The sequence below is a fragment of the Phaenicophaeus curvirostris genome, chromosome 4, assembly GCF_032191515.1.
Source record: "Phaenicophaeus curvirostris isolate KB17595 chromosome 4, BPBGC_Pcur_1.0, whole genome shotgun sequence".
Lineage (NCBI taxonomy): Eukaryota > Metazoa > Chordata > Aves > Cuculiformes > Cuculidae > Phaenicophaeus > Phaenicophaeus curvirostris.
In genome coordinates, this window is record NC_091395.1 from 62,391,484 (window position 1) to 62,413,159 (window position 21,676).

The 21,676-nt window shown below is 36.6% G+C and overlaps 1 protein-coding gene across 3 annotated transcripts in view; it reads right to left on the reverse strand.

Moving 5' to 3' along the window:
- The window catches only part of CPEB2 (cytoplasmic polyadenylation element binding protein 2), a 50,168-nt gene that overhangs the window by 2,953 nt on the left and 25,539 nt on the right, over positions 1–21,676 (reverse strand). Inside the window, exons 5-11 of one of the 3 annotated variants that reach the window (XM_069856274.1) lie at positions 18,722–18,745; positions 14,847–15,017; positions 13,150–13,239; positions 6,784–6,902; positions 6,393–6,507; positions 4,335–4,516; positions 1–988 (exon numbers count right to left, since the gene is read on the reverse strand). The exon at positions 1–988 is cut by the window's left edge and continues 2,953 nt beyond it. In XM_069856274.1, the coding sequence (XP_069712375.1) occupies positions 761–988; positions 4,335–4,516; positions 6,393–6,507; positions 6,784–6,902; positions 13,150–13,239; positions 14,847–15,017; positions 18,722–18,745 (929 nt within the window). In that variant the 3' untranslated portion in view covers positions 1–760. The remainder of the gene's footprint in view (positions 989–4,334; positions 4,517–6,392; positions 6,508–6,783; positions 6,903–13,149; positions 13,240–14,846; positions 15,018–18,721; positions 18,746–21,676) is intronic. The other 2 variants (XM_069856276.1, XM_069856275.1) reach the window with 2 other exon arrangements.

Below are 21,676 nucleotides of genomic sequence, written 5' to 3' on the forward strand. Positions count from 1 at the left end.
CATATGGTGTATACAGGTAAGTAAACATGCAATTTTTTCACATTCTAAAACTATGGCAGTTTAGGCCATATTGTGCTGCCTGCATTTAATCTGTAATGCAGTGTGTCTTAAACGTTTCAATCCCGTATTAATAGGTGGCATTACACATAACACCTATATAGCAGCAAAGCTAATACAGCTTGTGATTAAAAATGTTTAAAAATAGCTAATAAATCAGATTATCTTGAGGTATTATTTCTTGCAAGTCAAAATGGAGAGCAAAAAATCAACCCTAATTTTTAGTTTATGTATACACTGAAAATAGCAACAACAATAAAAATAAGCTTTTTGTAGCAGACATATTCCATCTTCACTATTTTGCTACCTTTGGTAAATTACTGGGGCAGATCTTGAAGTTAAAAACCCATGTTTAGAAATAAGTGCACGCTTCACCCACTAAATATAGCAGCAGACTGTGTGCCCCTACGCAAAAACATTCTCATATCTAGTTTTAACTTTACATATAAAAATAACTTGGAGAAAATACAAAAAAACATTTTATTTTAACATGAAAATATCACAAAAATTAGTAAGCCTGAGATGTAGGGTTTTGGTGAAAAACAAGAGGCTTGTAGTGTTTTGGCTGCTGATAAAGATGCATGTATTGATAGCTGGGGTGAAAAGCAGAAGAATGCACTTATTTCTTCTGCATGTCAGTATCTTCAAACACAGTAAGCCACATGCACCCTTCTTTCCTTATGTAGATGCTGGTTCACCATGTTTAATTCCAGCGGAAGTGGATCTGACGTGGGCGGTCAGCCCCCTCCTTTACCAATGGCTTATGGAATTCACGTCCTGCACGAGAGTGGATACTTGCCCAACAAAACTCACAGTAATACTGCAGGCAAGTGACATTGGCACAAAAGAAAGGAGCAAACTTTCCACCGCATCGTGCGCCCTGGCATTCGTCACACATCTGGTCATCCAACACATATGGCTTTACCTCCACCTGTTGGAGTAAGGCAGAAACAATTCCAGTAAATACATGTTCCTACTTAAAGTTATATGGGGGCATTCATTCTTCGCTGGTTTAAAAAAACAAACCAAAACATCTTGAAATCAGACATATTAATGCCTTTATCTACCTAATCAGTTATTACTTTTTATCATTTATTGGCTGCTGATCTATCCATAAGCAGAACAATTCAAGGCAGATTTTAAAAGTGCACCGTCTGCATAATAAATAGGTACATCAGAACAACAAGCTCAAAGGTCTCAGTTCCTCAATGTACCCCAACATGATATACAAATACTATACTGTTCAGCAAAAAATAACCGAACATACATACATTTATACATTAACCTTTTAAAAAAACATATGTACTGTTTTTGTATGCAAATTAGAAGTACTTTCTGCAGCCTGTAATATAGATCTTTTAGCACTCCTGCTCCCTGTAAATTCACTCCCTGTTTCTAAAATATGGTCAGATTTGGAGCTACAGGTTTTGGTCATCTATTACCTGTCCCTTTTTGCAGTGCTGACTGGTACAGAAATTTGAATTCAATGCATTTCTGAAAATATTTTTAAAAGACCTTTTGCAAATTTACAGACTGCTAGAAACACCTGTATTACACAGCTTCTTTCTCCAACACTCCCTGACTGCCAGAGTGGAAAAGTAGCAGGAGTCCAGTGGTAGGTTTGCATTATGACTTTGTATAAATGAACTGTTACAGACTGCGATCCAGACAGGAAGAACTTCATAATGAAATAGAAAATCAGTTAACTCGATCATTAAGGAATATATTGCTGTCTTCCACATTTCCCTCACTTTTAAAGACGGCATTTTTCTGCTGTTTGTTGGCAATAAGAGTTATTCCAGTTCATACTAAAACTCACTGCTGTAAGAGATCTTTTTCCCCGAGATACAACCTGAGAAAAATGCCACATGTAGACGTTAACATTATGAACAAGAATATGTTTGAAATAATAAGAACTTTAAAATGCTATTTACACAAAGTTTTACAGCAGAATAGTCTTCATGTTCCTGGCTTCAGAAGTAGAGGTCATACTTAACACATCAAGTGTATCTACATTTGAAATAAGAGTATGCTTCTTCCAGTCATCTATATTCATTACAAGCTCTGCTTCTTATTTCACTACAATGACCTGCCTTATCACAAATTACACTCAAACTTTCCAATAAACAGGTATCTTATGCAGTAACTGTGTCCATTGTTTGAAATTTCTGAATGCATGAAGCAGCATATATTTCAAGCATTAATGCCCCTAGATTGGTATGAAAATGATTACAAATGTATTAAGAGAAACACTTTGGCAAATGGAAGTATTACATGAAGTGGGTGCAGATTGCTGGTGTGCGAAAGCTAACATTTTAAGGAATTGTATGGAGCTGAAACTCCAAGCAAGTTTCAAGGAAATGCTTAGAGTTGAGCTTTCACATATGATAAAACAGGATGAGGAGCACTTTACTGAAGAAAAACATGTGTTAGAGAAACTAAACATATCTACACATCAAAAGAACTGGAGAGAAGCTGCAGAGTACTTAGTTAAGAAAAAAGTTAAGATCACAGACAACACTTGTTAAGCAAGCGTGACACTTAAGATTTCCAATTAAGGCAGGAAAAGCTATGCACAAAAAAATGCTATAAATACTTTGAACTAAAGCGAAGGATAAACAGGTGAGCTGCAAAATGTAGCAATGAGAAAAGACTTTTGCACAGACAGAACCGGTTATGAAAAGAATGTTGAAGGACAGCACATCTAAAGAAACTGGATATAACTGGTATGGAAAAGCTGAGCTAATATCATAAAGAAATCCAAACCAAACAACAAACAAGCCTACTTGGAACTGCAGCCTTCAAAGGCAGGTTCATGCCTTCCTTTCTCTTACGACTCCTCTACCACAAAGGATACTCCCATAGCAAAAGGAATACCAAGAAAAAAGTGTCCCCTGGTTTGCAGGGTTCAAGTCCATGTCTCTCACCTTTGAGTGGGAACTAGTCTGGACGGGGCCCAAATATCCACCTCTGATTTTAAGGTTAGGTCACCGAACAGCCAAATGCACCACAAGTGGTCCTTGAAACACATTAAGCTACACCCAGTTCTAAAGCTAAAGGACCAATTTTAGTGCTTCTTTAAAAGGAGTTCTGTATTCAGGCTCTTACTCCCATTTTGTCCAAATAGTCAAATGCAAGGTGATTAACAGATTTATTTGCTCTTACACAGCCACAGTGTCAAGGCCGTTTTTCCTGTTACATAATTAGCTAAAACGTAGAGCTAGTAGTCAAAGTCAGCCACAAGTCACTAGGACAGCAATCCCACCAGTAAAATGTAGCTGTCACGTCTTATCATGAAGTCTAGTTCACCCCCGACATGCAGACCCACTCATCCTCTGGAAAGGACCATATTTGGGCATCGCAACCCATGAGGCAACTGGTATCTGTGAGACAGATGTAAAGCTGTATTACTCCCTCTATTTGAAAGGAGAGAAGCAAGTGCCACCTCCCTGCAACAGATTTCTATTAACTGTACTATCTTTTTCCCATGTCTTTGATCTGAGAGGAGACTGGACCTTGAACTACTTTACTTACTTAAACCTTCTTCCTCTAAGACAGTTTTTTCCCAAAAGAAGATCTATTAATACCAGTGACTACCTCTGCAGCTCTTGACATCAAAACTAGTGACACTTGAGTCTGACATAATTTAGATACCAGTTTTCTTCGTTACTCTTACACTTCTAATTAGGAGAAATGAAGTTGACTAGTCTTCTTAATAACAGTTATTTTTCTCTGGCTAGCAATAAGCATCTGTTGCAACCAGAAATGTACATTGGTGAATACAGAGATGACTCTCTCAAACAGATAGGATAAGACATTTTGTATTTTAGGTGTTGAGCTTGATTGAATTTCTGAAGTGCTGACAATTATGGCTGAAATTAAGGGCGGCTGCATATATAACACTAATCTGAAACCAATGAATACTAGAGTTTCCTACGAATGCCAGAGAAATTACGACAGTATTTGGTTTCATTAGAAAAAAGGAGAAAGATTTTCAACTCTTTTACCCATAAACAACAAAACCAAGAACTCCAGAACTGAAAGAACATATGATCTAACACATGTCCAAGGAACAAACGGCTGCTCTATGGAATGCACAGTGTTTGTTTGGGGGCAATCATGGTTTAATTCTTGGAACTAGTGGACTTAAAGGAATACCAAAAGAAATGTAGAAGCTGGCATGAAAGCAAAACAAATGCAATGTTACTACACAATGAGAAGCTTCTTTATAGATCATCACCCCCATATTTATTTATTTAAATTTATGTATAACTTACTCTTTTATCAATATCGCCATGCTGAAGTTGAACAAAACGAGCACTGATGGCAGCAATGTAACTCTGCTGATTGGAAAAAGCCACACGTCCAGCACCTTTTGGGTACTTCAGCTCAGGGTCAGTATCAATTCCTGCGTAACAGACTCCACCATAGAGACGGTCCATGATCATAGCTAATTCCACTATTAAGAAACAAAATAATGTTCACTTAAACGTTTCTTACAGAACAAATTTTATATAACGTGCTTGTATTTAAAAATACCAGAAAAGTTAATTTTAATTATTAGTTTTGCAACAGCCGATGTAACAGTAATTACAAGGAATACAGAAGCATATTAAATAAGCCATGAAATACTCAACAGATAGATCTTTCATACTGTGAATACATGCATACAAGGAACAATGAAATTGTAAGTCCTTGTAGTCCTTGATAACCTGGAACTGAAATTTCAGGGCGGTTTTCTTCAGGGGATTAGAGTGAAAGATTTTTTGGGCAGGCATGGAATGTAAGCTGTATAAAATAGATCCACATGCCACAAATTCTTGGTACATGTTCTCTGGCTGTACTGCTGCTCTATGTCCTACTTGAATTTAAAGATACAGTTAGCATCTTTTCATCAGCCACGCAGAACTTGATGATCTCTACAGTGCTGCACTTACCGTCGACACTAAAGCTCACAGAAATAAAAATCTCAGATTTTACATATCAGTATTTTAGCAATTCTCTAGTAATATTTTATCCTGAATTCACTTTTGCAATTAATTTAGACGGAAAAAAGGTGGGGTTTTTTTTCAGAATTAGTACCCTCTGTGTTAGGGTATAAAGGTGTCAGCAGTCACTGATGTTCAACAGCTGTTTGAAAATTCTCCTGAAGTTTTTGTGTAGTCATGACTCTTATTTAACAATGCCGTAAAAGCAATTTTCAAACATACAGGGCATTTGAAAGCTAAGCATCAGAATGCATGCATTAAATTTATCACAGACATTCAGCACAGTAATCTGAAGTATTTGGACTTTAAAGAAAAATTAATCTGCAGCTGTAACATACTGTGTTTATGCTAATTTACAGAGTTTTTACTGCAGCCAAAAGTACAGTCTTATAAGTAAAATAACAGAAAAGCTCGAGCACTGCAGGTCTAAGATAGAAAAATTTAAAATACTTTACACCCCAAATCTGCACTATCAATTTCTGTTTCTCCTACATCTTCCATCTCAAAGCTCATCTTTCTGTAAGAATAAAATTCATTACAAACTGTGGAAGACTAAGGAAGTCCAGAAGTCATTCCAATAGAAAACGGAATTTAAACCCCTTTATGTTATACTTCTACTTTCAACATAACCTTCAACCTACTTATTAGAAGGCCACCATAAAATATTGTAAGAGGCTACTGCAGCAAGTCTGACAAAGCATACTGCCCAGGTTGTAGATCAACTATTCCACAGCTACAGAAAAACTTTCTTTTTTCCTTCGTACACTCCCACAAGAGTCTAGGACAAGTCCTGCAACCTCATATAACGTTGTGCCTTACAGACTATGCCAACTCTCTGAATTTCTTCTTTGTTTTGCCCCCTATTCCTACTCCTTCAAGTACTCCTTCCTCATCTGTATTTTTGCTTTGTTCACATTAGCAAGAGTAACTGCAACCTGATAATAGCAGAAAAGTAGCTAATGCACAATGAAAAGCAAGTACAAATAGCACTCCACGTACCCATGGAACATGGCAGAGAGGTTTTCATAGCGTTATTTTAAAAATAAACTCTTTTGTGACACAGTTTACACCACAATTTTGCTAAAATGATCAAAACCTTTTCTACAGTTTTAGACATGTCAGAGTTTCCAATAAATCTCAATGATGAAGAGCAGTTATGGCCAAAGTCAGATGAAAACAGTTAGCAGAAAAACATAACAACTCACAAATATCGTACTGTGGTTTTAACCATCACAACAGTCTTCTATATGTATATTACTATCCATATATAATTACATGGAAATATGCGTGGTTCAAAATACTTTGACAAATCTCCTAGTTTTAAAAATAGCCACAGATTATACTTGCCAGCTCTTAATGGTCTGGGGACTCCTCCAACAAAAATTGTTTTTCGAGGATCAAGTGGCTGGGAACCATCCATCACAAAGTCACTATCGCTTAGATTCCAGGGACGGATCTGAACCTAAGAAATTGGTAAAGAAAAGAGTATGCTATTTTAAGTTTCACTACAATATCCACAAGACTGTCAAACAGTCAAAACTTCATCAGCTTAGGATGTCTAGGTGCTCTTTTTTAATCCTATTAACATAAAACGCTAAAATTTTAAAATGATCCAACTGTTCCAGATGTTGAGCTCTGCCAACAGTAGCTTGCTTTAATTATTTTCATCATTGTCATTTCATACGCAGCTTTAGACAGATGGCAGCTATAGCCTGCAGGCCACCTACTGTTCACTTACTGGCTTGTCCTTGATAGTAGGACTGGAAACGCACAGGTAGAGCTTTCCATCTTCTTCGATGCAGGCATCAATCAGGGCCTGAACAGAACTCTCTTCCTGGAACAGGAGGAATGCATAACCTGGAAAAAAAAGCCAAACCAACTGATACTTTTTTCTTATCTTTTTTTTTCTTAATCATCTTTGCCAGTATCTTTTCCATTAAATGTGTTTACTCCAAAAATAACAGGAAAACAAAGCAAATCTTTGTTATTAGTTGTCATCTGCAATTATGTGCTGCCTTGCCATGATGAACAAGCTTTGCCAAAAGAGACTAATAACCAAATAAGAGCACACATGTGCTCTATCATGTACTGGAAGTCTAGGCCGAGCATAATTCATTGGCAGCAAGGGCCATTATACAATGAAAATCCGACTTGGCACAAAGGACTAATCTCTATTCTAGAGATTAGATCAAAGTACTTTGTTACGTAAGTGACCCAGCAAACCTCCCAAACACTACAAAAGTAGGAATTAAAATGCTTATTTGATGCTACAGTAACAACAGTCAGGCAAGGAAAGAACCCCACAAGTTAGAACACTTTAACAGAATATAACAATATATACGAAATTTGTTACTTTACAGGTGCCCAACAGCACAATAGGGGTTCTATTCTAAAATGACCATAAATACACATTTTTTTTTTTCTGAGATTACTATCCAGTGTGGGATTTTCATACAAAGTTACACTTTATTACTTGGATGGAAAAATAAATGCTGAAGCAGCTGATCTAGAGTGGGCTTGGCAAGAGGGAACATGGCTGCTTTACCAAGCCTTTTGGAAGTGACACTGAATTTCTGAGAGAAACTACTTAAGTACTGTCATTTTCTGCCTCTAAGAAGACAGAGAAAGTTTCGGTATAGTCTGTACTATCAAACTGGTCTTGCTCCACAGCTCTGTCCTTCCATGATTTACAGTGCTTTTTAGTTTAGCTCCCAAGTCTAGACTGGAGGAAAATAACCAGTTCTCTTGGTGATGAAAACTGGCTAGAGAAGATAATTTGCTCATTTTATAGGCATATACAGAGACAGCCAATCCCCTCCAAAGAATGCTAGACTTGCACAGCCTGCATACAAATTACTCTTCATCACTTACCCTAGAAAAGGGTGCATTTCCTGTCACAAATCAATTATACATTAACTATAGACTTCTTCAAAGAATACCAGTTACACAGGCAACCAGCCTACATTCATTAGCTAGGAAGCACTTGCAAGAGGAAAGTACACTCTTATCTTCAGTATTTCAGATACACATCATAAATTAGTGCTCTTCTACCATCGGTAATGTGGACAGTGGTATCAAGGGCACCCTCAGCGAATCTGCTGATGACTCCAAGCTGTGTGGCGCAGCTGACACGCTAGAGAGTGGAGATGTCATCCAGAGGGACCCTGACAGGCTTGAGAGGTGGGCCTGTGCTAACCTCATGAAGTTCACCAGGCCACGTGCAAGGTCCTGCACCTGGGTGAGGGCAATCCCAAGCATGAATACAGGCTGGGCACAGAATGAATTGAGAGTAGCCCTGAAGAGAAGGACTTGGGGCTGCTGAGGGAAGAGAAGCTCAACATGAATGGGCAACATGTACCTGCAGCCCAGAAAGTCAACAACTGTATCCTAGACTGCACCAAAAAAGAAGTGTGACCAGCAGGTCAAGGGAGGTGATTCTGTCCCTCCACTCATTCTCAATGAGACCCCCACCTGGAGCTCTGAGACCAGCTCCAGGGGCCCCAACATAAGGATATAGACCTTTCAGAGCAGGTCCAAAGGAAGGCCATGAATCACAGAATGATTTGGCTTGGAAGGGACTTTAAATATAATCTGTTTCAAATCAGAACCAGGCTGGCGCACCTCTCCTACAAAGACAGGCTAAGCTTCAAACCCAATACCAATGCAAGTCTGTTTACAATGGAAAAGCAAAGCTACTCTAATAGTTTTCTTTGAAGGATGCTGCTCCATGCCTTTGGGTCATATGTACACCGACAGCAGCAGATTATGATCAGATATTACTTTCCAAGAGACAAAAGCTTGGATGTTTTGTACATATTTCACAAGGTGAAAATTATTAGGTGAAAGAGCCCTACAAAAATTTCTTGTTCAAGTGCACCTCTACCAGAATTTAAGACTCCTGTGGGACACAAGGGTAATCCCTTCCTAGTGTTTATCACTTAACTAAATTCCTCTGCATAATACTCCTGTTTTCAAAGGTAACCAGTGTAGGTGGCTATGATAATACTTGTCCCCAGAAAATTATGTCAAAATGAACAAGTTTTCTGCATGTGGTAACTGGCTTTAGAATCTCATTCCCTGATATGTGAAGATAGCTGCACTGGTTACACTCATTCTTACTCTGAGCTGACGTCTCTCTTAATGGAACAATACTAAGAAATTAAATACTTTTTCTGTTTATTGTATTGAGTCAGCACTGGAAACAAAGCCTGTGAGATAGCTGTACTACCAACTTAAACCCTTTCATTTTTTGTATTTATTACATAAAACACAAATCAAAAGCAAAGCATTCTAGTCTAGATTCACACTGGTAGCTAAGAAAATCGTCTGAGCAAAGCATAATAATTTCTTTATTTCATAGTAATATGGAGGTTTACCACAAGGAGAAAGGATGCTGCTTCTGCTCTGCATACTCTGTGTAGAAATTGGAGAGCAGCATCTATCAAACTCCCTTTAACTCCTACTGCTACTGGCTTAGAGGAAGAATCTAGAAAATCACTGCAAGCCAGCATGGCACTGTCCATGCCAGTCAGTATAGCTGTGTTTTGTTTTGGGGTGGTTCCTCTACTGTCCTAACAGACTCTCCCCAGAGGAGACTAAATGGTCTCAGTGCAGTGCAACTGTTGCCCACAGAATGCTGTTCCTCAGCTTAAATCAGAAAGAATCAGTGTAAACTACAGGTTCACACACACAATGGATCCACGTTTGATGACGGGAATAATTCACATTTGGAAAGGATGCACAACATTTAATCTGTTTCTCTTTAATGACATCTCATCACCACAATAATTAAATTTAATCTTTAATATACAAATCTTTCACTTTTTCAGTTTAGTCTCCTTTGATGGAGAACTAACTCCAAATCACACTTAAAGGGAAAGAATCCAGGCTGATACAACTTTAATGTAGCTATCAGCTGAGGCACTTCTGAGTACCGGGGAGCATGATCCAAACGCCCATTTCCACATTTCTTCAGCAACTGTGTTTAAGCTCCTACTGTAGTACAAACATCCAGCTAATGCAGTCAGTGGTGACTGGACAGTTACTCAGCTGACCAAGTGGGAGACAGAGATGCCTTAGCACCATCCATCCTCTACAGGACTTTGCCTAACGTTCAGCTGGTGCTCTAGAACAGTGTGAAGCTTCAATAGATGCTGTATCACATTTCTGAGACCTGTGTAAATCCTTCAGATATCCTTAGTTTGGGTAAATGCATCAAGCTCAATGTGCTTATGTTATGGTGACCTGAACAGCCCTCTATACTCCAGCAACTGCATTGGCCAGATTACCATTAATTTAAGGAAGCTTGAACACTAATCACACATGGAGACACTTAGTTACTTGCCTGAATCCAGACTTCAATCCCATCCAGTGTGATTAAATAAGTAACAAGTTAAAAAGAACTTGGATGGATGTGGGGTTTTGCTTCTTAAACCAGAAACAGAACACTTCAATCTCATTTTTTCGGTCAGTTCTAACTTAGCAGTTAAAAACCTTGAATAAATGAAGCTACATACAACTGCTGTGATAGAAGGCAACAGAAACACCGAGACAATTGGAAGAGGCTGGGGATACTGTCCTGTTTAAATCAGATTATCCTCCATTTGATACAGACTATAAATAGTACACAGCACACAAACAACTGGGCATATTTTGAAGGCCTTCTTTGGATTTGCTTATCCTCATGGCACCATTGCTCTAGGGGGTTTGTTTTCATTACAGGGAGTCCTCAACTCAACAAATGGCTTTGGACACGTGTACTGCTTCATAAGTATGTATATTTGCCAACTACGTCATAACAGGAGTTATGATAAACAGTGGCAAGTAAGAAAGGAAGGAATTCTCCATTACAGTTGGCAGATCACCGACATACTTTGTACTTTGATCTCAACAAATTCTTTTTTTCTGCTTCAGAACATAGTTTCTTTCTAAGATTAATGTGAAGTTTTTAAAATTCCTGTTTTCTTTGGGCCTAATTTTGTGGCCAGCCAATACAAAATGTAATTAGTTAAGAACAAGCAGTTGTTGTTTCTCAGGAGGCCGTAAGCCTTGATGGACCTGGACACTTCTTGCATTTCTTCAAGCAAGGAAACACTATGAACTTGGCCTTCCCTCAGGACTTTCTGCAGGCAGAGAGCCTGGAAGGAACTACAGCTTGGAAAACTGAACAAGAGGGAGAAAGGAAAAAAAACAGGCTGTATCACTTCACCACACAAAACTATTACATTAATCATCCCAGAACTGAGTAATTCTGAGATGACTGTGGAAAGTAATACTATGTCAAATCTCTAATGAGACTGAACAAAAATATATACGCTGAATTGACTCCCTACAGAGTAACAAACTAAAAATTGGAGATTAAAAGTAAAGAAGAAAACCAAACTAACTTCTTGGGTTAACATAGTATGTATTTCCAAATTGCTAATTAATGATTAGTCTCAAAGCTTTCTTAGTATTTAGCCTAAACCTATTATCAGCAGTTTCGGACATCTTATTAAATAAATGTATACACAGTTCTTGCCTGCACACACGAGTAATACTCAAGGCTAATTTTTAAGAAATAATCAAGGCCCACATCTACTGCAGTGAAAAAACCAAATATAAACACAGTAATATTCAGTAGCTCTATTTCTAGAGCATCTACAAAGAGAAAACTACACTTTAAAAATATGTTAGGCTACATCATAAAACAATATTGAATAATGTAGTGAACTGCAAATTAGAAGGAAGTTTTGAGATTGAAAACATTAAGTGCTATCAATTTTCAAATAAGGATCAGTTAATCACGGGAAATCAAGTTAATACTTAGTTTGAAAGTGCTTCCTGAATAAATAAGAACAAAAGACTGAAGTTCTTCTATTTGTACTCCGTGCTTTTAAAAAGCTCTGCTTACAATACAGATTATTTACTTATTTGGTTTTATTGCAGCAATTATAAATACTGCAAATATATCAAAAAGATTTATTAAATGAGGAAGTCCAGAAACTTATCCTTAAGATGCTCAGATACTGAGAAAGGAGTATCTCCTTGGATATGAATGAAAGAACCCATTCCTCTCAGGTAAGAATACAGTACATCTTCCCTCTTCTATATATGCATCACAGACTCTGTGAGACAAATCTTCCTCATAGAGTCCGTCAAGAATTTCTCCTGGTAATTTATGAAAAGAGAAGCACTCCTAAGGATAATCAAATTTAACTTGACAGTAGCTTTATATGTCAGGCTTACAATCAAAACAGCCAGTCTTTTTTTTTGTCTCAGAATTTCCATGTAGTGTTCATACATACTATTCAAATACTTCTAGTTCCATTTCCTGCTCTTTATACGACCCATCTGCGATAATAATCCTGCCTTTTCCCCAGCACAGATGATCAGATAAATAAATGAAGAATAAAAGCACTACATCTACTTTGTCAGGAATGAATCCCTGCATTCGCTACAAAATGAATTACTATCATATCTGGATCGGGTTTTTGCATCTGTTTTATACGTAACCAACACATGATTGTACATGTACAGAGATAAACTACATAATATAATTACTTAATGTATAGAATGTCTTTTTCAACACTTAAAGTGATATTAAAAAACTTAGTCTAAATACAACACTAGAAGTTGTTAAAATTCAGTATTTAATTAATCAAAAAAGATATTTAGTGATATTATAGGAAGTTCACATCCTAAAGTTGAAATAAATATAACATTGATTACCTTGAGTAGATACCAAAATGCATCCTGCCTGTAACATCCTATGAAAACTTTTACCTAAGATTTAGTCTTAAAAATTTGATCATATTTCAGTATTAGAAAACAGACAGAAATACAAATATAAAACTTAGGATTAAGTACACATATAATTACATAAGGCTGATCAGATATATGGGAAAGCAGAATACAGAAGATCTGTGAGGAGTCCAGCACTGAACTGTGCACAACATAAAAACAACACTCTCAGATGTTAGACTTGGTCTGTAAAGGAATCATGTCTGAATGTGCATCAAAACTGTTCACAGTGATTGTAAATCACATCCTTTGGAAAAAGATGAGAGTTTCCCAAAGTAAGATCTGCACTCACTGACAGGTCAAAACCTTCCAACTCTCTTACCTTTTGGTGGAAAATAGGACTTGCTTTCTGCTTTGTGAGGCCAGTCTACTACCAAAGGCCCAAATCGTCTGAAGCTAGCAGTAATTTCATCTGAAAATAGGTATAATAGTTGCAATTAAAATAAATGATACAACTCAATGAAAAAGCATCATCAAGCAAAGATCTTTGTTTCTAGCAAAGGTGATGTACCATAGCAAAAAAGGACCAAAATTTCCAGCTGTCAAACAAAACACTTAGAGACATTTTCCAAAGCTTTAATATTTACGCAATGCATTTCTACTGATTAAGCTTATGTTTGTTTTTACTGCTTAATAAGAGAAGCATTTCAGAAGTATATGGGCAACTAAAGGCAGTGGTGAAAACTGCATGGTACTTCCTTAAATTCAGAATCTGGATTGAATGCAATCAAAATAAATGACTGTTTAATGATGTACAGTTCTGAGATTTGTAGGTAGATAGTCACATAGTTTAATTACCACCACAATTAGCATGCTAGCAAATTCCAGCAGATATCATGCCCAGAAACTTAAAATTCTCTATTTAGAGGTGCTTCTAACATAACCATGAAAAGTCCTCTTGCAAGACCTACTATGACCCCCTGCACAACTTTGATGCCTTTCTATCCCAGTTACTCTTCCCTGTCATTGACTATAAGAACCTTCATTATGAGGAAAAAATTAAACTACCCTAATCTTTACAAAAGTAATAGCTAACCAAACACAAACCTGTTCCATTTCTTTCAGTGACATCCTGCCATCAGCAAATGAACAGGCAGGGAAGAAAGAAAATGTATTTTCAGGTATGAATGTTTAGCGTTTGTATTAAAGTCAACAGTGCATGTTTGAACTGGAAGCTAAAGTGCATAAAAAAAAGCTGAAGTATAATAAAATAAATCTCTTGGTACATTGCAAGAGAGCATTACACTGAAGATGAAACCAAAATATGGTCCTTCCATGTCTGAAAGTTAATTAATCACAGTCAGCTTATTTGATTTGCCAGTTACCCTAGGATTACAGTGAACCTTATAAAGGGACTTCTGTTTACATAACAAAGCTAGCATCTAATTTACATTAATCTGCACAGGAGAAATCTAATATAAACCAGCACAATTACTTCAAATCAGCACTATTGTACTAAGCAATTCCAACTGCATCATGTAACAATTTGAGCTTCCGTGGTACGCTGTGTTCAATGCATCAGAGTACTTTGCTACTTGACCTTCCTCTGCCTTAGTTTCTCCATTTACGAACAGAAATAACATTAACCTTTCTAAACGACTTCAGAGATCATCAGGTAATGGTAAAACAGAATTTGAAATTCAATTACTAATAGAAGTTTTCTATGAATAGAGAATAAAGTAGTCACTAAAGATAGAGGATGCTATGAAGGACTAAGATGTATTTCAAAGGAAGATGCAAGGTAAGCAGGAGCACAAATTCAAGGCATCACATGCAATTCTACAGTCTGCAAGTGCAGAATCAGAGGCAATCTTAAAACCAAAAGAGAGAGATAACCAACAAGCTCAACATATCCACCAACTCTGAAAAAAAAAAAAACCCCAACAAAACATAGCTGTAGCCTTTTACACCATAACATTATTTTACTGTGTGGATTATTTCTATTACTTCATTTGGGTTCTTCAAAATCTCTTTTTCTCTCCCTCCACACTTAGTTTGCTTAGCTTTCAGGTGGCTCACCTTCATCAATATCTGGTGGAAGACCTCCAACAAACACTTTCCGAGAAAACCGCTCAATTCGTTCTCCATTCTGGTGAGCTGAAAAGCAGGTAGGTGAATTCAGGACTCCAACTTGATCGCTATGACCATCATCCAGCAAACCATCATCTATCGGGAAGAGGGAAGAACGGCCTTAAAAAGAAAAGATAATAATACACATTAAAATAATTTTGTGGCAGTACATAGTTATGTAATTTTAGGGAATGGAGAAACAGGACTCTGGAAAGTAAAACTGAAGACGCTAAGATACCAGAAAAGTACACATTAGTCCAAAGAAAAATTAAGAAGATGAAAAATTTACTAAACTTCAGAAAGGAAATTCAAGATTGTAAGCCAACATCATTGTAAGCGTGATACTTCACCCTACATTATATATTATAGTTATTTTGCTGCATCTGGCAGGAAAGTAGTCATTTGTTTTTAAACAAAAGCTCTTATTTCTGAAGAAATTGTATTAAGGGCTGCATGTGAGTTTCACTAGTCTGCCTTTAGTTTAGCTTCAAGTTAAGTTTATAGCTTCCCTCATCTGAATCACTAGTGCATGTCTAAAAATCTTACACTTTCAATTAAAGAGGGAAACAGAAAAAACACATACACAATAAGAAGCTTCAAACAGGTATGTTTTCCCTTCTCTTTTAAAGATATACGATGCTGATAACATAAGGACAGATCTAGTTTCTAAGAAAGCAAAAGAGAATTTTAATAAATGTGCAAAATGTAACACTTGAAAAATGAGTCACAGTGCTGATTTATCCTTCTTGTTCTCAAATCCGCCACGGCTCTGGAGAGAAGCCATTGGTGGTTCCTAACACATAGCAATCTGCAGTAAAACCACAATACGCTGAAAAGCAAGTGTAAAATCTGAGAAGTTCAAAGGCTTTGCAAATGCAAACTGATGTCAGGGGCGAGTGAAAAACACAGTAATGCAGACCCATTATTTCCTCCCCATTTCATATTTTAAAATTTTAGAAAACTCTAAAATGAAAATATTCAGAAGGCCCAGATATACATTTTAGCTTATTCAAATTTTTTCTGCTTTAGATTAGTAACAAAGGTTAATGACTGTTTCAAATTCAGAAGTCTTTTAACTGCAAAAAGCTTCAAAAGAAACATTTCTGTGAAGCAAAATAAATGCCCCCTATTACCATTTCTCCTGAAGTGCAATTTTTCCCGTTTATCTCTCATTTTTAAAAGAAATGTTAATTAATTCAACTGCTTTCCAAAATCAAGCAAGCAAAACCAAAAACCAACCTAGCGCATTTTTGGGAAGCTACTTCTTCCAGATTCACCCACTGCAAATCCACACGTAGGAGCAGTAGGTCCCCAACAGCTGACTCTGCAGTACCTTGGCTGTGAGCTGTACTGCAATCTCTAACTTATATCCCCTCTCAAGGGAACATTCTCAGGACAGCCCTGTAGGAACACTTGAAGATATTTTGCTGTTCAGCTAGGTGTGGGACCAGTATGAAAGCCATTCACTTTCAGAAGACCACCTCAGAATAAAATGCTTCAAGACAAGACTGGAGAATAGAAAGCAAATATCTTCCACCTATGTGGAAGCAATGGCCAATGGCCCTGATTTGGTATTGAAATCATAATAAAAACATAATACATCCAAAATACTGATTGAAAACACCAGATGACAGAAAACAACCAAGCATAATAAAGTATCACAAGGAGCACAAAATAAAAGCAGGACTACAGGACTGTGATAAGTAGTAAAGACTAACTACAATATCTTTATGACAGCCATTTCACATTTATGTCTAAAATAGGCATCTGATGGAGAGGAGGACAGCAAATGCAGAAAGCTGTAGCAGGCTCCTCCTTTCCACTAAGAATGGTGATGCGTGTGTTTGTTAATAGGACTAGTGGGGATCAAATGATGGCATCCTTGCTCTCTATCACAAGGATGCATTCAGCAGCTAGAGAACAGAGCAGCATAGTGCTTTTAAAAGTGGAAGCACGTAGCTGGTGCTCAATGGGCAGGAAAGTGAGGAAGCAAGGGAAAACCAGAAAGTTAACACAGCTGGAAGAAGCAGCCAGGCAGATTCTTCCTGTAAATCATCTATTTAGACCTAAGAGGAGCAGGATCATGCTATGAAGACTGCAGCAACTGACTAATGTAGATATGAGTTTCAGTTAAAGACTAATAGTAATTATTGGGTCTTAAAGACATACATAAAGAAGTAAAACCACAAAAGATACAACAGTGGATTTCTGAATTACTGATGTCAATGATGGAGGTGTTATAGTGGTAGCGAAAGGAAACAGCGGCTAAGAGAACAAGGCTCAAATTGGAGGACCTTGCAAGAAATCGCAAAACTGGACATTTAAAGAATTTTCACTAATGCATGAGAGTTATTCTTAATATCTTAAATCCAAAATGACTACAATTTAGCTGGGTTATCGTTATAAAAAGCACATAGATTTACTGTTTATCCCTGCAAGTCTCTAAAGAGCAGGAAAAAAAATTAGGTGACTTATGAACATGTCAATTGTAATAAACTTGGTGGCAGTAGAATATTGCCACAGAAGCATTTAAAGGCTGGTAGTCAGTTTTTGTTCTGTTTTAAAAAACAATATACAATTTATACTTAAGGAGGGTGCCTCTCTGTATCATGAAAATTATAGTTGTGTTTCTCTAAAAGTACTTCTTAAACAATTCACATTTACAATATACACAAGTACATAGAAGGAAAAAGCAACCAAAGAATAATCCTCAGAAAAAGTTATTTTTTACACACAGACCAATGTTAAATTTGAAGAACAATGAGAATCCAAGGCTCTTTTCTCAGTACAAATTAAATCATCAGAACACGTTCTGAAGTGATACTGGAGTGATCAGTTTACTTTAATGTGGGTAGAGGTTTGCCAAAATGAGAGTAGCTTCTCAGAGAGCTAAGCTGACAATAGAGGACAATGGATTAACACCTTTACAGTAACATGCTCTATATGACTCCTAATACTTTCTTCTCCTTCCTTTTCATTTTTAAGCGTCTCTCAGACGAAGAGAGCAAAAATGCATTTTGCTAGACTTTCACATTTCTCCGATGACTATGAATTAAAAGGATAAGCCCTTTTAAACACTTAGTCCTTTTTGGTTTATGACAGTGAAAGAAATTAAGCAGAATCTGCCAGGAATCATTAAAACACGACTGTACTGTTACATAGACACTGATCTAGATCATCATTCCTCTCTGCATCAAGGACACCGCAAAATCAATTATAAACCGATGCAGAGGTCAAGAGAGAGACACATTAACTTATGTGTATGTTGTGAATACTGGAAGCAATCAAAGATCTTGATGTTTTTGCTGCATGCTTTACACAGCCTCTGTAACAACCGCAGGCTGCATCCTCATGCAGGTAAATCAGTATAGCTTTTCCAAGGTCAGTAAGCGTATAATGGCTTATGTTACAAAAATCTGTTTATCGTTTCCAAGAGTTGCCTACTAGATTTCTTGGTAAGTTCATGAAAGGCTTTTTAGTTTTTAGTCTATGCACTACCTCTTCTACAGAAGCAAAAGAAAACAAAGTTAAAAGAACTAGCAAACTGTACTTTTAAAGGGGCAACGACTGCAAGCAGTAGCCATTAGTATGAACTAAATTACGATTAGAACTACTGTTTTAATTGATCAAAAGATTTGCAATTCAAATTCCAAAGAGAACAATGATCATAACACACCAGACTGCACCCCTCCTTCCCTCACATCCATCTTCCCCAAACTGAGACAACATGCAGATAAGCATTTATAATCAAACTGAATTAATTGTAATGATCAGTAACAGCTCAATCAGAATTAATTGTACTGTAACAAACAGAAGTGAATTACCTCGTCTTCGCCCATAACTCCTTGCTGCATGCAAACAAAGAACAAATTGTGAAGTGTCAAATATCTGTATTATGCCCACATATTAAAATGTTTAAGATAGAAATAACAATGTGGGTAAGCAGTAAGTAAAAATCTGCATCGGTGCTTGCTCCTGATAACTGCAGATGAGAATGCATTAAACTAAAGTCTCACTTAAATACAATACTATTTTACTACTAAACTGACATTAGCATCAGCTGTATAGAACACACTTGAAAATATTTCAACGTGTCTTTATACTCAGCCTTAACTTCATATGAATTATGGATACATAAATTATGGTAAATTTGTAATTCATTCTCACAAATGCTATTTCTCTTAGACAAGTGTATAAATAATAGGCTGCTGAAATTGTAAAAAAGGAAAATATTACTTTCAAAAGCATGTAGCAAGCATTAATCACAGAAACATCCTGGTCCATGGAACAGTTTGTACAGTCCTTTGCAGTGACAATACAAATGCTATAAGCCGTGACCTTCCTTTTTCATGAAAAGACCTAGCAGAAAATTAACCGCAAGGTTTTGTTTGAAACAAAAGACTCCTTGTAGTAGCAAACAAAATCAGGGCACAAGTCACAAGAAACAGCATTGTATCAAAAACACTGCACAAAGGCAAAGCAACAATTTCTGACAGACTGCAAGTAAACCTAAGATTTTCCTAACTTGAGTTTCGCAAGATTCTTAAAGAGATCACACTTATAGCTACAGTTCAGAAGACCATACTGACTGCTTCTCTGCCTGAAGGTTAGGAAACTAAAAATAGACAGATTACGAACAGAAAAACTATTAAGCCATGTGTAATTTCTTAGTTACATTTCCACAAAGTATTTTCTGTTCCTGTTTCACAGACTTGCACACAAAAGATTTTAATCATTACAGCACTGCAGTTAAATATACAAACAGAGAATGTTACTATAACCCATACTATTATGGCAACACTTACGAACAAAGATTGTTGCGTCTCAGCACTACTGTTCTGATTTTACTGGGGCTCCATACAAACATCTCTCCTGAAAAGCAACTGTGGTTCTGGGATACTGAAATCTATGTGGCCTCATAAACTCAGCGATTCATAAATGTCATTTGCTGTTCTGTTCTCATGTTACTAACTAATTATAAATCCTGGTACCTCCTGTTTGCATGGTATTTTTACTAATTTTTTTACCGTATCTTTTTATTCTGTTATTTTGATCTCTTCCTACTAGGACTTCAGTGAATTGCTTATGGAATTCTGAAAATGCCTCTTTTTCACTCCCTTAAACTATTCAGTTTTTACACAACAGTTACTATATTCCTATCAAACTTGTATTGAACTCACTTTCCAATTTGTTTTCTTACATCTGAAAGAACTACTATAGCTCAGAACAGACTTTGGCTTAAAGTTTTTTAGAGACTTCAACTTTCTACTAGTAAGTCAAACACAAAAGCCCACTTTCCAAAAGACACTCGAGTATCTAACCAAGTGGAAACACCTAAATTCAGATGTCCCACATCAAAACAGAATCCACAAAACATAATGTATTCTTCAATGTGATTGGTTTTCTCATGAGTTGCTGCTGCACAAGGATAGTAAAGCTGAACTTCAGAAACTGTTTTCTTCTGAAGTCAGGCACTTATAAGACACACAGTCCTATGTCAGTGCTGCAGCACGCACCCCCGTATGCCTTTTTTTACCATACACAAATAAAACTAATCAGGGAAAACTGAAGTGCATCACATCCACAGCAATGACTGCAGTGCCATGTTCTCTCTCAAAGAATAATATACAAACTTATATTATTAAGCACCTTTTGGCACTAGCCTTAGTTTTTCTTCTCTTCTGCCACTTCCGCTCATTGAATCAGCTCAGCTATTTTCTCATGTTTTCATAGTTAAGATGAATCAATATGCATAAAAATATTTTGGTATGGAAAGCCCAAACTGTTTTTCTTTGTGCATTTAAAAATAAATAACAGTAATTTTAAGGAGAAAAACAACAGGGTTATTTAAATTGTAAAGAAACAGCAAAGAGATTCAGCTTAATAGTGTAATTGCTGCAGTACATACATATGGCAATTACAGCAATGTACCTAAATTATCTGTGTATTCTTTGCTTTAGCAAAACAATGAAATCAGAGAAAATGAGAAAATAACTGTACTTGATCTGGTCACATTATTTACTTGACTTGTACGGCAAACCTCCCACCCCGATATTTATCTGTCTTGTCCCTTTAGACTAGTTTGGGCAGGGCTTTTCTGCTACTTCGCATCTAGAAAAACACAAACCCATTCTTACATGATCTATGTGAACTGCTGGAATAAATGTGATCGTTAGCATCAAAATGCGTGGGTTTGCAAATCTTGTTATTTTCCCCTATTTTTTATCTAGACTTTAAGACTGTGGTGCTTATATTATGGGTAAGCTGTTTAATAACAGTAAGTACAAACTATTACCATTCCTAAAAATATCATGTTAAAGCAAACATCTCCTAACTTCATGTAATAGACATTATATATATTTAACTATAGACTTAGCTATACATATGGTTTATATATATGTATTTAATAAATACATCTATATAACTAGTGCACAAGCTTAGACAAATAATTGCACAGGAGACAGCCTTTTGGGAAAGGCCAGACACTACAGGCAAATAATTGCTTTAGAACTACAAAAAGAAGGAGATTAAGCCTTTTCCTTCCTGAACTTTTCATTTGTCAATTGTTTTTTTTTTTTTTCTTTTCTGTATCTTTTAGTCTATAAAGCTGGATATCTTAATTAGCCAAAAACTCTGAAAGATTTCAGATGAGTGAGAAAGCACAAGTGATACATTTTTATTCTAGAAAATATATATTAAGCAACAAATACAATGGTGCCCAACAAAAAAAATGAAGTCAAATACCACTGGAACCATCCAACATTAAGAGTGCTGTGAGT